The 15012-nt window shown below is 35.9% G+C and overlaps 4 protein-coding genes across 4 annotated transcripts; 1 reads left to right on the top strand and 3 right to left on the bottom strand.

The window, feature by feature from the left end:
• Positions 1-233: 233 nt before the first annotated feature.
• Positions 234-4958, bottom strand: LOC140774706 (heptahelical transmembrane protein 4-like). Its single transcript, XM_073117795.1, has 6 exons — positions 4280-4958; positions 2204-2408; positions 1784-2093; positions 1473-1704; positions 515-990; positions 234-435 (listed from the first exon to the last, which is right to left on the bottom strand). Exons 3-6 carry the CDS (start codon positions 2026-2028, stop codon positions 234-236), a joined length of 1155 nt encoding a protein of 384 aa, XP_072973896.1. The 5' UTR covers positions 2029-2093; positions 2204-2408; positions 4280-4958.
• Positions 4959-5125: 167 nt separating this feature from the next.
• On the bottom strand, positions 5126-7790 carry LOC140774709 (uncharacterized). The gene is made up of 2 exons (XM_073117797.1): positions 7418-7790; positions 5126-5353 (listed from the first exon to the last, which is right to left on the bottom strand). Exons 1-2 carry the CDS (start codon positions 7750-7752, stop codon positions 5344-5346), a joined length of 345 nt encoding a protein of 114 aa, XP_072973898.1. The 5' UTR covers positions 7753-7790; the 3' UTR covers positions 5126-5343.
• Positions 7791-8605: 815 nt separating this feature from the next.
• Positions 8606-10183, bottom strand: LOC140774417 (LIM domain-containing protein WLIM1-like). Its single transcript, XM_073117412.1, has 5 exons — positions 9928-10183; positions 9380-9476; positions 9245-9288; positions 9067-9150; positions 8606-8972 (listed from the first exon to the last, which is right to left on the bottom strand). The coding sequence occupies exons 1-5, from the start codon at positions 10060-10062 to the stop codon at positions 8748-8750; spliced, it is 585 nt and encodes a 194-aa protein (XP_072973513.1). The 5' UTR covers positions 10063-10183; the 3' UTR covers positions 8606-8747.
• Positions 10184-12194: 2011 nt separating this feature from the next.
• LOC140773726 (small ribosomal subunit protein eS1y-like) lies at positions 12195-14840 on the top strand. Its single transcript, XM_073116433.1, has 7 exons — positions 12195-12293; positions 12377-12424; positions 12543-12648; positions 13704-13841; positions 13914-14099; positions 14177-14377; positions 14552-14840. The coding sequence occupies exons 1-7, from the start codon at positions 12283-12285 to the stop codon at positions 14642-14644; spliced, it is 783 nt and encodes a 260-aa protein (XP_072972534.1). The 5' UTR covers positions 12195-12282; the 3' UTR covers positions 14645-14840.
• Positions 14841-15012: the final 172 nt, after the last annotated feature.

Genomic DNA, 15012 nt, shown 5'->3' with positions numbered 1-15012 from the left:
CTAGGCTGCTATCTGGTGACTATTGTGCAACTAAAAGCAGCCAGTTTTGCATTGTTATTTTTCAACCATATAGCCATAGGAGGTAATTTCAATTTGCAAATGCGTCAAATAAGCTGAAATAAGAAGCTCCTAAAATATAGGTAGTGAGAGGGAAAAAAATAACCCAGAAGTTGTGATGCTTAGCAGAACTTATGCAGAAATAATGTAGTGCTTCAATATCCAAATGTATTCATCTAACACTTATCTATGTCTCTCCATTTGAGATACACAAGTCCTGCAAGATAGTGAGTATATGCCCCTGCAATCACCAGCAGATGGAAGAGCTGATGGCTGTGGCCGACTACATCGAACCTCCCCGGCACCCACCGCTCTGGTATCCTTGCGGCGTAAACCACCACGCCAAGCCCATAAAAGGTACCCATCAGAAACTCGTACCTATCAAGGTATAATATACATTATGAGTCTGTTTTTTAATAGCTTAAGCTTTTAGGTAAGATAATTATTTAAATAATACCCGGTCGACATGATCACCTCCGGTCGATGGTTGAACGAAACTAACTTGTGCATCACCGGTACTAAACCTGAAACTCCCATGCAGAAAAAGAGTGTAGCCCTAACCAGGCGAAAATTAGCAGTCTGGAGAGCAGGCACAAGCAACACTGACACAGTAGCCACGCCAAATGTGGTGATGAAGGTCATGTAGAGGTGACAGTAGAAGGGTTGGCACAGGAAGGAGTAGTAGACTAAGGGATAGAAGGATGTGACGATGAGTGCCGAGATGCCGGCGTAGTCGAGCCGGAGCATGACGTAGGCCGTTTGCTTAGAATGGCAAAGTATAAGGTGGCAGATGCTGCTGGTGAGGAGGCAAAACATTGCTCCAAACAAGAAGGCAAAGAATGGCCAGCGAGTTATTGGATTCATTAGATGTGGAGTCTGTGGGATGGTAGTCTGTGGGATGATAGAGTTGGCAATGTCATCCTTGATGGTAGTCTGTGGGATGAGTAGTGTGTAAGATTTCATAGCAACCAACACGGCAAAGAGTTCATGATATATATATATATATATATATATACATAGTACATAATATTCTTGTTTGTCTACTTTAATTGGCTCTTATATATCATGAGTTTATATAAGTTGGAGCTAGTTTATGCTTAATTTGTTCTTGCACTTCTTGCTCATTTGAAAAAGTTTTTGCTACCCAATTGAAAGGAGTTACTTTTTTTTTGTGATTTACTCATTAGATCTACTGTTAATGTTACTAATCTTGCATCTCAACAATTTATGTATACTTTATTTACAGATCAAAATTCACTTTAAGCACAGGATATTCTGGTAAATCTCTATATATCAGTAAAAGTAGGGTACAAAAATTAGTATTTTTGTCTCACAAGTAATTTGGAACACATCAATATATCATCCAAACTAGCATCATGAACAAAAAAAAAAGAATAAAAGAGTGTTGAAACTACCAGGATGCATGGATTACTGAGGTTATTGGCATGAAAGTATCTCTTAGGATGACCTAATTCATCAGGTGAAGATGTTGTTAAAAGACATGCAAAGAGCCCTTCTGTCAAGTTGGTTCCAACCACTTGACCCAAGTAGTACTTTTGCATTGAAGAAGAAGTACTCATCTCTCTTTGTACCACCATGGCAGTGATTATAGCAAGTGATAAAAAGATCAAGAATCCAATCAAATGCCTGAAACAAATTAAACCAATTGTATTTTTTTCAAGGATAACCAAATTAATGAGAGAAAAACTAAAACTAAAAATCTTACGTCCAAATATTAAGAGTCTCATTGTGGATGGAGAAGATGCTAAGGATAGTCTCCTTCAAAGGCCACTCACATCTATAGTAGCCTAAGATGAACTCATTATCCTTCAAATAGTCTGGTAATGAATCATATCCAACAAGCTCACACTTAGTCTTTTTGCATGCTCTGTTCTTCATCTCCTCCTCCTCCTTGAGGAATCCCTTGCTCACAACTGAGCTCCTAATGATGGCACTCGTCTTCTCTTCCATGGATCTCTCTCTCTCTCTTCCAAAAACTATAACTTGCTCCAAAGAGACTCACAATATTACTCCTACTAAAGGCACCCAACAATAGAAGAACAATGAATGGTGGAGAAGATATATAAAGCAATCACGTCTGTTGATGACGGGAAGATATCAAGAGAAGAAAGAAAGGAATTGGAACCTTTGAGGTAATATTCGTATTTGGTAGCTATAGGTTGCTCAAATGCTGACAGAGAAAAGTTATTTATTGGTAGCTTTCATCTTGAATGGAAGGGGGCCCATTGAGATTTCCATCTTCCACACTGTGTTGCTCTCTTGTATACAATCCAAAGTCTTTTGACTTGAAAGGGAGAGTATGGCATAGACTTTGGCACTGCTGTTGCTACCTAATTAGAACACAAAATTGAATCAACTTACTAAGGAGTTGGAACATAACAACTAAATTAATCATCTTAATTAGGATATGTTTCTTGTTGGAGATCACTAAAACGAGAGATTAGACACGTGCGGGACAAGTTAATTATAAAGCATTCAGAAATTAACTTATGTTTTAAGTTATAGGGAGTAGGTGTCAAGAGAGACAAAGTGTCCAAATTATATTAGAAGAAGAGTAAGCATAATGAAGTCAAAAGGGTATTCAAAGGGTTTTACGCCAAAGTTGGCCATTGTTACTTGGCATTGCTCTAGTTTCTTCTATGCTCCTGATTCCTGAAGGTAAAAATTCCAGTAGGCTTTGGTTCACTCTCTTTGTGACGGCATACATTAGCAAAGACTGACTTGTTCACTTGTTGAATAAGATTATTATTGATATACTTTATGTATATCGATATAATTTATTCTAGAGTTTAATTATATACTAATATAGCGGGTAATAATTACACTTAATAGGATATAAAGTTGAAATGATAATTTAACCAATAACTGAAATACCTTTTATAACGAACGAATGAACAAGAGAAAGAGAGAAGAGGAAGAAGAGACGATAGTTGATTAAACAATATTTTTTTAATGGTAGCAAAAATACTCAAAGCTTGGCAAGGGAGGCAGAGTAATCGGTAAAAGATAAAATTATTAAATGGAAGCGGAGAGGAGAGAGAAATATGTATTACTATATTAATATAGACATAAATAGTTGTTTATTTGTTATACGAGAATAAGTTTATTCTCATTCTATAAGTGAATGAGAATTGAGTATGTTTAAAGCTTGAGGTGTAGTTTCAAGTCTCAACAATAGAGGATATAAACTTGACTCACCACAAGAAGACAATAATAACGGCCATTTGTATATAATCACTGAAACATCATCTTAGGGATCATTTACATATAATACAAAATCATTTCAATTAATACGAGAAATTAGATTAATCCTTTTCCTAACTCCCCTTTTGTCTTCGGATGTGAAAAACTGAACCAACAATGTATATCATACTTTAACAATCACCTGCATTTATCCATCTTAGCTCATTGATAACCTTTATAATTTTCTCAGTGGTGGTTATATTTCCATGTCACTCAAGTTCATAGATAGTCTGCAAAACTGTGATGTTGGTGGGCATTGCTATGCTAGGTTCTTTGTGTAGGTGGTATGATGCCATGATGGTGTATTTATGCATGGATGTGTCATGACCTAATCTGAATGATCATTTGTAGGGAGTGAATAGGGTTGGTTTGGTTGGGTGTCTATTCTCATGTTGAAGAGGTGGTAATGTAGAAGAGATGAGTCTCAGACAATATATGAGTATGACTTGATCCCAATCATAATTGTTGTTGTTGTTGATGATGATTTTTATTCATAATTTACTTATATTTAATATTATTTTTCCCTTTTTTTCTTCTTTTTTCTTACGTGAAAAGATGCAATTAAGGTAGATAGTTAATACAACAACGATACTAACAACTTGTGCTAAATGCATTGCACCTGATTAATCCTATCTAAATGTACTTATCCAAAATGATGAGAGACACTATTTATTAATCTATTTATCTATCTATCCATCTCAGCCAACCAACTACAACAACAACAACAAAAATATGTTCATAAAAGACATTTTTTAATCATTAAGTAGAATTTCTTTGTGTGACAAAGATTACATTCTTATTTTAAAAAAAAAATTAGGAGAAAAAAAAAAAAAGAAATCCCACTGTATGCATTGTTAAGAGATGTCTCTTTTATAATCCAACAGAATTAACTAATGGGACGTATCATATAAAAAGGAAAGAAAGAGAGAAGAGAGTAAAGAGTAAATATATTACTAACCAGGATGATGCCAATGGCTAACCGTATGATGGATTGTCCGATTTGATTAATACCTGTAATGAAATCTTTTTTGGTGATTGATAGTGGCACAAAAGTTTCATGCATACCATTCAAAAGTTTCTTAATCTATACTTGAAAATTTAGTATTCACATGCTTACCTACACCTACACTACACCAACACCAGTACACCACTCATGTCCCATTATGTCAAACATTTTATGATATTTGAAAGCAGATGAATCATTGAAGCTTGTACACTTCCTACATTTCCAATATATAGAAATAGTCTTATAGAGAAGAATTCATAACAAAAATAATAATACACATCCTACGTTTCCAATATAGATAGTATAATAGAGAAGAAGTAGTCACAAAAACAATAACCATCATCGGTAGTTCCTTCACTTGCGGAGTATAGATGTGGGCATTTCTCTTCAGCACGATAGATAAAGCTTGGGCAATCCGTGAGGCTTTGAAGGAACAAGGGCATCCAATACTTATGAATGGATCCAATCTTAGCTGCTGGTCAACATTTTGAATGGAATCAACAGTGTACCATGGGATATAGATACCATTGTAGATGACATCCAAACTCTTACTAAACACTTCTAAATATGTAAAGTTACACATGTTTAAAGAGAAGCTAATTAAGCTATTGATTGACTGGCTAACTCGAATAGACAAATAGAATTCGGTTATACCTGGGAGGGATCCTTTTTTAAGGAGCTTATGCGTCTTGATCTTTGATGCAACTAGAGCCTTCTATAACTGAACTGGTTAATCTATAAAATATTTTCCTTTCCAAAACAAACAAACAAAAAATGTATTTCACATTGGCATTCAAATTAGTAGCAAGCATCTTCTTTAACAAAAATAATAACTAATCATTTACCCGACTTTGAATAGCTTGTAATAATTGATATTATTTCATTCAAAGTTCAGAAAGAAGAACAAATCAGTTCAAACTACAATCTATCAGCAACAAACAAGTAAGAGCAGATCCTTATGACCATATGGTTGGAGAAAACTTTCTTCAGAATTACTCTTGCTGGAAGAGATGTCCTCAGTGACCCCTGTTGCGCAGACAAAGAAATATAACAATTAGTCAAGAACCTGAATTGTACTGTTCAAATTAGAAAGAAGCATTGATCCAATTAGGAAGAGAATTGTAAAGCATAACATGTATTCATCAATGTCCGAGATTCAGTTTGCGACCGTATCATGAATATAATTTATACACCACTTCCATAAGTAATAGCATCATGGCATTTTACGAAGTCTTTAAGTTGGACAGACAATCAGAAATTATTGGGTCATTATTTCAGAAAGTATCCCATGAGGCCAATTTTATGAGCTAAAACCATTATCTATAATCTAAACTTGCATGTATCAAAGATAACTTTTACCCTGCTTGCACCTACAAAGATTGAAAATTTATTGCTTCCCAGTAAAATTGATGCCATCAATCTTGTAAAGATAACTTTGGTTTCTGACCACAATTATCAGCCCTATACAGTAAAACTTAAATCAATCATCAATTTCTGATCTTTTCTTTTATACAATTATTAAAGTTTCAAATTGCTGACTCAGAGATGTCACTCTGACAGCAAGGCTTGCCCCTTGCATTTAAAAGGTAGTGTGTTTACGTCTTAAGAATAACCTCTTCAAAAAATGAGTGTAAGGTTGTGTATATCCTCCCTATGTACTCTTCTATTACTATTGACTTAAACTCCATTCAATTACTCCTAACATCCTCATCATAACGTATGTCAAAATAAACAAATCTTGCAAAACTGAATTGGAAACCTTGCATTCCCCAAAGGCCAAAACATGATGATGAATATAAAGCTACTGACACTTAATATATTAAGAACTCATACTATTTTGCTTTCTAAATTTTGGGCTATTTGGACTACTATTGAGATAGAAAGGCTAAACACACAAAATATCCACCTTAAAATCACAAAGAGAACGACCTTGAAGGTCTTCATTTCCTACAACATTCTTGGTTGCAAGATTAGACATCAACATTCAAGCCATCTAACAAGTCACTGAAGGGGGAACCTGAAGCTTATGGCTACCTCCTCTATATGGATCTGAGAATCAAAGCCAAGTAGAAGATTACAAGCTAATGAAGAGTCAAGAACTGGAATGTGAGAGATGAGCAGAGGAAAGGGGATATTTCTAATATGGTGTTGTCCCACATAGAGGTAGCACAAGATGGAAACTGGAAAGGAACGGTGTAGGTTGATAACTACTTCTTCTCATGTATACTTGGGTGCTCACAATTAGAATTTCATGGTTTTGAAAACAGTCAAGTTAAAATTTTAGAAATCACAATTACAAGGATAGTATCAAAGGTGAAGACAATAAGCACAGAGAGAGGAATGCCCATTCAAATAGTACGGTAAGTGCTCCAAAGAAATACTCCTTTCGTAGGAGTAGTAATCTACGGCACCTAGTAATGACGTCTCAAAGGTAATTAAACTAATAGGGAAAATCTCCAGAAAAAGTATAAACACATTACAATCCCAAGTTCTGGAATTTTATATATAATATCTAAGTTGCCATAGGTGGATTATACTCAGAATAACTCCTCCAATAAAGGTTATCTTTATCTTTCCTAAGTTTCCTTAGCTGATAATGGTTTATTCAAATCAAAGAAGCTGATTTGACTCAAACTTAGGTTGGTTATTGCACAAAGCAATTCAACTCCAAGTAACTAACCCTAGTAGGGTACCCATTCGTAAAAAAATTAGTAAACAACAGCAGGATCACCTCCCATTGCAGAAATTTCCTAAACCCAAGATAAGAAAATTATTGCCATTCTCTTCTGTGTACAAGAAAGTTTAACAGGTTTGTCTCAGGCTGCAGAAGCAAAAACTACAATGCTTAAGGTAGATAGCTCACTCTACCAACTGACGTCAGAGGATTCCACAATGATGTTTGTCTCAGCTCAAATCTAAATTAGAAAGACTTAATCTATAAATTAGCAAATTACATGCAGAAAATAAACCCAAAACCTAGGGAGTGATATGCACACACACAAAAAATAAAAACTTTTTTCTTTCCCTTTTCTTCCCTTCTCCTCGATCACGATTAGGATTTAAGCGTATGTAAGGGAGGGGAGAGAGGACCTGATCTTTTTGACGAGGATGGTGCGGAGCTTGCGGGCGAGCTCCTGGGAGCGGATGCGGAGCTGGAGGTTCTTGCGGGCGAGGACCCGCTTCTCGGAGTTCTTCACGTGGTGCTCCACCTGCCGTCGGATCAGCCGCTCCATGCCGCTCGAGGTGATCTTGCGCTCCATGATCCCCAGCGCCTGCTCCAGGTTCCCGTTCCTAACCCGAACCCGTATCCACCGCTCCCACCGCATCTGCTGCGGCGGCGCCGGCGACCTTTCCGCCGCCGCTGCGGGGATCCACGGCTCCGATCGCCGGAGCAAGGACGAGAGCCGCGTCGCCACCCGATTCATCGCAGCCTTTTCGAACAGCGGAAGACGGGCAGGGCAAAGGCGAACTTATCAGTATATTTGATTGAGGTCTCGGGCATCTTATCGGGCTATAAGACCCGACCCGATAATGTCGAATCCGATAAGTCTTATATGACTAAATATGGAATTTCCGGTAATAGATAATTCAAATTAATTAGTTCTATACTGTGAGATTCCAAGATTCCTTTTATTCATCGAAGCACAATCCCCTTTTAACTATTTTGATTTATTCTTTTTATAATGGAATGCTTTTATAAAATTAAATCTCACTGAGATCCTAGTGAGTTTAGATTAATGAATAATATTTTATTATTTCTTGATCATTAGTAGAGGTAAAATGTTCTTCTTCTTTTTTCTTGAGAAAAGTGGGATAGCATGTAAAACTTTGATATAAACCAACTTGTATAGTACTTTGTATAGATGGCCGTACCGATCAACATGCAACGTGCAGGTCGACACTTGCCATGTCAACGGCATACTGGCATGTGGCACGAGGAGTGCCAGAGAGGTTTCCTCCTAATAGTTTCGTCATCAACCTCGTCGTCGAGCTTACCGTCGCCAATGGCCTTCGCCATTGTCGCTCACCGCAACTTAAGTTTTAATTGATAAATCCCCCCTCTCTCTCTCACACTCTCTCAATCTCGATCTCTTTCTTCCCCTCTCTCGGGCCAGGGCACCCGACGCAAGCTTAGGCGATGACGAAGACAAGCGGCAACGGCGACGGCCAAGGTGTGTTATATTTTTCTCTCCTTTTCTTACGGCATGGCTTTTGCCGGGAGAAAGAAATAAATGAATTTAGCTGATTGCACTTCATATCCATTCAAAGCACACAAATCTCATTGAAGAACATTCATCACAACTTTTTTTTTCCTTTTTTCTTTTTCTTTTCTAGTCCACACATCAAACTTGAACAACCATTATTGTTCTTGAGGAAATAACAAGAAGGCATACATTTAGATATCTAGAAAATTAATCAATCAAGACTCTGACACTACTTCTGCAGTTGCTGCTCTCTCCCTTATATTCTTCTCTTGATCATTCTCAAGCTTGCTCAAGTTTCCTTTCTCCTTAATCAACTGGATGTGGTGGTGCTTGCAGTAGAGCTTTCCCTCATGTGCAATGTAGTTTGAAGGGCTTATAACACATCCTCCATAGGTGCATTTGAAGCAGCTCTTATGATATGCAGTTCCATTGACAGTAACCTTTCAAGATAGACATACAAATTATCAAACAGAGATGAATGGATTGAAAACTGGTAGGTAAAAAAAAGAAAAAGATTCAAATATCGAATTCTACCCTTTCGATTGGATACACTGTCTTATTGCAACCAAAGCATTTCTCTCTGGTGCCACCGAATGCGACTGAAACTTTGTTCGCATTCTGTTGATTAAACATTTACTGTCAGTAATTAGATACTAGAATCACAAATAATATCAGAATGAAAAATTGCATGGTTTCTTTATCTGCTGCATACCTCATTATCAACATGCTTTTCTGGTTTGACAACCTTAGGAGTTCCTGAAATAATACAGGAGAAGAGATTGCTAAAGAACACCCAGAAATATGTAGTTCATGTTGGTAGATTTAAGTATGAAACTACTCATAATACCTTCAAAGCTCTTGTCCAAGCTTCCAGTCCTCTTGAAAATTTGATCATAGTGAGGCCTGCAGTATAATACTCCCTCAAAGGAATTGTAGTTTCCAAGCTGCAGTAGAAAATAGTCAAGTAATGGTGCATGTCAATGTACTTTTTATAATGTCTTATGAAGATTTTGCCTATCTTTTTCCAGTTAGTTTTCTTGAAGGACTACGTTAATAAGATTTAAAGACTTAGTACCTGATTATTGCACAATTCGATTCGACATTCTCTAAAAATTTGCGGTACTTTTGTAGACACAAACATGAATTTGAATCAAACAAGTGAAGGTTTTATATTTTATTTGACTGATAGTAATGGTAATATTCAAACTCAATACAAAATCAAGTCTCTATACTTGTATTGCAAATTTGATATCAATCATGCAAACACTTGTACTTCATTTTTCACTATGTATCAATCATATTCAGAAACCTTAGCCAAAGGACTAACACAAGACATACATATGTCACTTGCTTCAGAGATAGGAAAAAGGATAACAGAGAAGGCTAGTTACATACCTTCAGAGTCCCTCTGCAATGGTGGCATCTGAAGCAGGCCTTATGATACACTCTGTTATCGGCCGTCAGCTTGTCGACGAGATACACCGTCTTCTCGCACGCCATGCACTTCGTCAACGTCCCCTGGAATGCCATTCTCCTCTTCTCCTTCTTCTCTATCTATGTTTACACTATGTGGGTCTCTATATAATACACATTAGGAGAGCACAAAGGCAGAGAGAAAGCTCTGTTCTTTTGTTTTGCTTTATTCTTACAGCTCCTCTGCATGATGTGTTTGTCCCCACTGCTTTCTTTGCTTGGGACTTTGCAAAGGCCCCAAAGGACACAAGACAGCTAAATTTTTTTTAGAAGACAGCAAATGAGGGGAGGACAGGAAGGTAGAGAGAGGATGAAAGGAGGTAGCACGCATTAAAGATATGATATATATTGTTGGTCCGTTACCTAATTGTTCGAACTTTTATTGGGGTTAAATTTCTGGAGCTCACACTTCAATAACCCAATTTTAGTTGAGAACTCTCAATGTTGTTAATCGGTTATCTGATGTATGGGGTGTAGAAAAAGTGTTAGTTGTAGGATGTTGCTGAGGGATGAAGCAAATGTCCTGCAGCAAGTGGAAGAGAGTGAGGAGAGGGAGAGAGAGAGAGAGAGAGAGAGAGGGAAAGAGGGAATGATGGTTGGTAGGGAGAGAAATAAATAATATGTATGAGAAAGAGAAAGAAAAACTATAATGGAATGAGTTGTTAAGCTTAAGCTTAAGCTAAATTAACAAAGGTTGCTTTCTAATCTGGTGGGAATAATCATCTCCAGCTAAAGCTGCAGTGAGTTCTGGAGTGATTGGTAGCCAAAAACAGAGAGAAGTAGCTGGCTTCAGGATCTCATCATAGTCAGATTTAATTAGATCGGGTTGGGAGTGAACATCTATTGGAGCTCAGATGAACATAAAATTTAAGTAGTTAAATTATGTAAATAGAAGTGATGGATTATTGAATTTGAATTCGATTTAAGTTTGACATAATTTAATAATAAATAAACCTAAATCCAACAAATTAAATAGATATTTGATCCAATCTTTACACATATCAGAGTGAATTCGATTCAATTATTGTCCTAAGGAAGAAGTTGTCTCAAATTATGAGTGTGAACTAATTACTTTATTTAAATAATAATTATCACCTTCTCATATATTATATTTATATACTCTATAAATACCCATAACATTTATATATTATAATTCTAGGATCTATTGGTAGTGGCACTATTATTATATTCTGGTTGGATGAAGAGAATAGAAGAGAAAAAAAAAGAGAAATAAAGTAAGAGAAAAGAAATACTTGCCATTAAAATATTTTAAAATATTATAATTGTCACTAAAATCATTGTCTTCTTTGGTTAAACTAACTAATTATAATTAAAACTAAATTTAGATTCAAAGAGATAATATTATAGTACAATTGATTCTTTTTTATGCTAGACAAAAATCATTTATAAATATATTATAATATTTTTATTAAAAATGATACTTTAGTTATTTATATATTTTTATTAATTTTAATGATAATCTATTAGAAATATTTATTAAAAACTAACTATAGTAGCAAATAATAATTTCAAAAGAGTCAAAAAATTTTATGACTTGATATTATAATAAAAATTATGATATTTTGAAAGTTTTCAGCTATAATTTGTGTAAAAAAATCTTTAAAATATCTAATTACATGGCATATCACGTACGATTGTCTCGAATTTTGATCGTGTATTTACGAGCAACTTTTGAATTAAGTTTTTCAGATTACAGGGATTCGATTAAACTTCAGTTCGACCTACCATCCACAGACGGACGACAAAACCGATGTGGTTAATCAAGGCATTGAGCTGTCTTAATTTATCTCTTAAATATAAATTAAGTGCATCTATAATTTAATTATATTTTATGTTTTAATTATATAACATAATTATTTTTTAAAATAATTTTATGTCAAAATTTATATTTAATTACTAAGCTATGAACAAATATATTTATTAAAATATAAATTTTGCTTAAAAAATGTGTATAATTTTATCGCACATTTTTACTTATTTAAGAGCTTGTGTATAACTTTTTATGTGATTTATTTAATATAAAGTTTGACTAAAATATAGATAGTTTAAAACTCTAAGAGGGCAGTCATTTCACGTGCCCAACACGTGAACGGTTCAAGCAACAATCGGATCTTCCAATCCTTATCGGATCGGATTGTCTCAATAATAAGAAAAATCCGAACTATAAAGACGCTGCGTAGGGTTAAAGACTCGTGCCCTTCTCCTTCCCTGCTTACCTTACCCCTCTCCAAAACCCTAAACAGGCGGAGCGCAGCCATGGCAGTCGGGTGAGATTTCGCATCTCCTTCTTCTTCCCTCTCTCTAAAATTCTTCTTCTGATATCTCTGTCTTCCTTTGCGCTCCGTTTCAGGAAGAACAAGAGGATCTCGAAGGGCAAGAAAGGAGGAAAGAAGAAGACGTGAGTTGAACAAAAAGAACACAAAAGATCCTCCCTTTTTTTTTTCTCTCTCTCTCTTTCTTTTAAATCTTTTTTCTTGATTACTTCTCGTTTTGATCTGGTTTGGTTTCTTCTATAGGGTCGATCCGTTCTCGAAGAAGGACTGGTATGACATCAAGGCCCCGTCTCTATTCAACGTTAGGAACGTGGGGAAAACCCTAGTGTCGAGGACTCAAGGCACAAAGGTTAGAGCTTTTATTCTTTTTGTTTTCGTCCTTCATGAAGAAAAACGAATTTACTGAATTTAGTTTAAATCAACGGTTCATAGATGATAGCTGTACTGCTTCATACAGTTTTAGATCAAGATTTTTGTTCCAGTAGAGTTGATTTGTTCCAAAAGTGGGTAGAAGTGTTACTCTGATTTGTTATCTTCACACGGGATTGTGGTAGCGAAATGAGGTATATAACTGCTTGTGTTTTATATATAATAATTATGCAGAATGCATGAAATTTTCACCTTGTTGTAACTTGTGGATCTTATATTAAGAAATGGGATGAAGAACTGGAGATGCTACCTTATCGATTGGTTGGTCTTATCATTTTTTCATTTTTCGTTTTATTCATTTTTTGTCTTAACCCAAAAGGTAAATATAAACCAATTGGTAAATTATTGTACTTGAGGCTGAGAGTTGGATGGTTTAGAATTGATTTATATATTTCACTAAGATATGGCTCTTTTACTTCCCCGTACACCTGGTTCAGGGTAATATAGGGAAGGAATAGGATTAGTGATGGAACTTTAATTATTATCTTTTTAATCATGATCTTAACTGTGGACAATTTCAACTTTGTTTATCCTTTAAAGTACTGCTATTCGGTGATATAATTTCCTTTGCCTTTTGGAATAGTATTAATGAAAACGTGAGCTTATACATCACACCTACCATGTGGGTCTATATGCTTACTTTCTCCTGGAAGTTTCAGAATTTTAGTCCCTTTTCATGTTTAAACTGCAACCACTGATGCTTTCCCATTGCTGCTTAAATCTTTCATATGCTTGCTGAAAATTTGTTTTACTCTAGAAATTTAAAATTTAGATTATTGATGCCTTGGTGTTATTGGTGAGGAAGTGGCAGATTGTTATGCTTATCATATAAGTGTCAATTACACTAGCCGGTAGTAGATTGTTATGCTTCTCTCTCGCTACTTCCTAATCTCTCCTGATTTTGCTATTGGAAGTTAGCAGCATATCTCATCTTTGGACCTGACTTGCTGCTAATTTTAAACTGTTCCATTTCAGATTGCATCTGAGGGTCTCAAACATAGGGTTTTTGAGGCTTCCTTAGCTGATCTCCAGAATGATGAAGACCAGGCTTATAGAAAGATCCGGCTTCGTGCAGAAGATGTGCAAGGAAAGAATGTTCTGACAAACTTCTGGGTATGCCATATCTTTGACAGGCCATTACTTAATTGGTTTCATCTATCCCCTTTTAACCCTTTTCCCTTTCAGGGCATGGATTTTACAACTGACAAGCTTAGGTCCTTGGTGAGGAAGTGGCAGACTCTAATTGAGGCACATGTTGATGTGAAAACTACTGACAGTTATACTCTGCGAATGTTCTGTATTGCCTTTACTAAGAGACGGCCTAATCAGGTTAAGCGTACTTGCTATGCACAGTCTAGCCAGATTAGACAGGTAAGTCAGTTTCATTTTGTATTGAATTAATCTTTATGCATTATTATTTATTAAATTTTTTTTTTATTTCTATACAGATTCGCCGTAAGATGAGAGAGATTATGATAAACCAAGCCACATCCTGTGATCTGAAGGACTTGGTACAGAAGTTCATTCCTGAGGTCATAGGAAAGGAGATTGAGAAAGCAACATCTAGCATTTACCCTCTTCAAAATGTGTTTATCCGCAAAGTCAAAATCCTGAAGGCCCCTAAATTTGATTTGGGAAAGCTCATGGAGGTGTGTACTCCGTCAATCCCCAGCATTCATGATCAACTACAAAATATTCTATTCTAACTCTGTATTATTCTTCTTGAGTGAAATACGGTGCATTTTGACCTGCAATTAGGTAAGCATAACGAGATAAAAGAGCATCAGCAATTTTCTTATTTCTTTATGGTGTTTGCATTTCAGGTCCATGGTGACTACAAGGAGGATGTGGGTGTTAAAGTGGATAGACCTGAAGATGTTCCAATGGAAGGTGAACAAGAAGTTGTTGGAGCCTAGAAGATGGCCATTGTCAAAATTTTCAAGAAATCTCTGTTTGTTTGAGAACACACTTGCTTTCCGGTTTATTTTTTATCACATGAACTTCCATCAGTTTTGGTAGCTTATTACTTGTTGCTCTTTAAATCTCTGTGGAGTTGAGATTGTCATTGTTCTTAACTTATATTTGAATACAAGAATAGATGTGGGTTCCTAAGAGCAGTCCCTGCTATCAACTATTTTTGATTGATTTGTTATGCTATTTATGTTTTGGATCTTTGGCCAACTAATTGGCACTAGTACGCACTTTCTGGGTGGACTGATGGAAAGTGGTTAAGCTCTTTCTTGTAAAGATGGCATGAAGCTAAAAGGAAAGGTGGTTGCCATTT

Source organism: Typha angustifolia, chromosome 13, assembly GCF_048772165.1.
Source record: "Typha angustifolia cultivar Huaian chromosome 13, ASM4877216v1, whole genome shotgun sequence".
In the NCBI taxonomy this organism is placed as follows: domain Eukaryota; kingdom Viridiplantae; phylum Streptophyta; class Magnoliopsida; order Poales; family Typhaceae; genus Typha; species Typha angustifolia.
The sequence above is the reverse complement of the archived record's forward strand: the minus strand, read 5'-3'. Positions and strand labels throughout refer to the sequence as shown.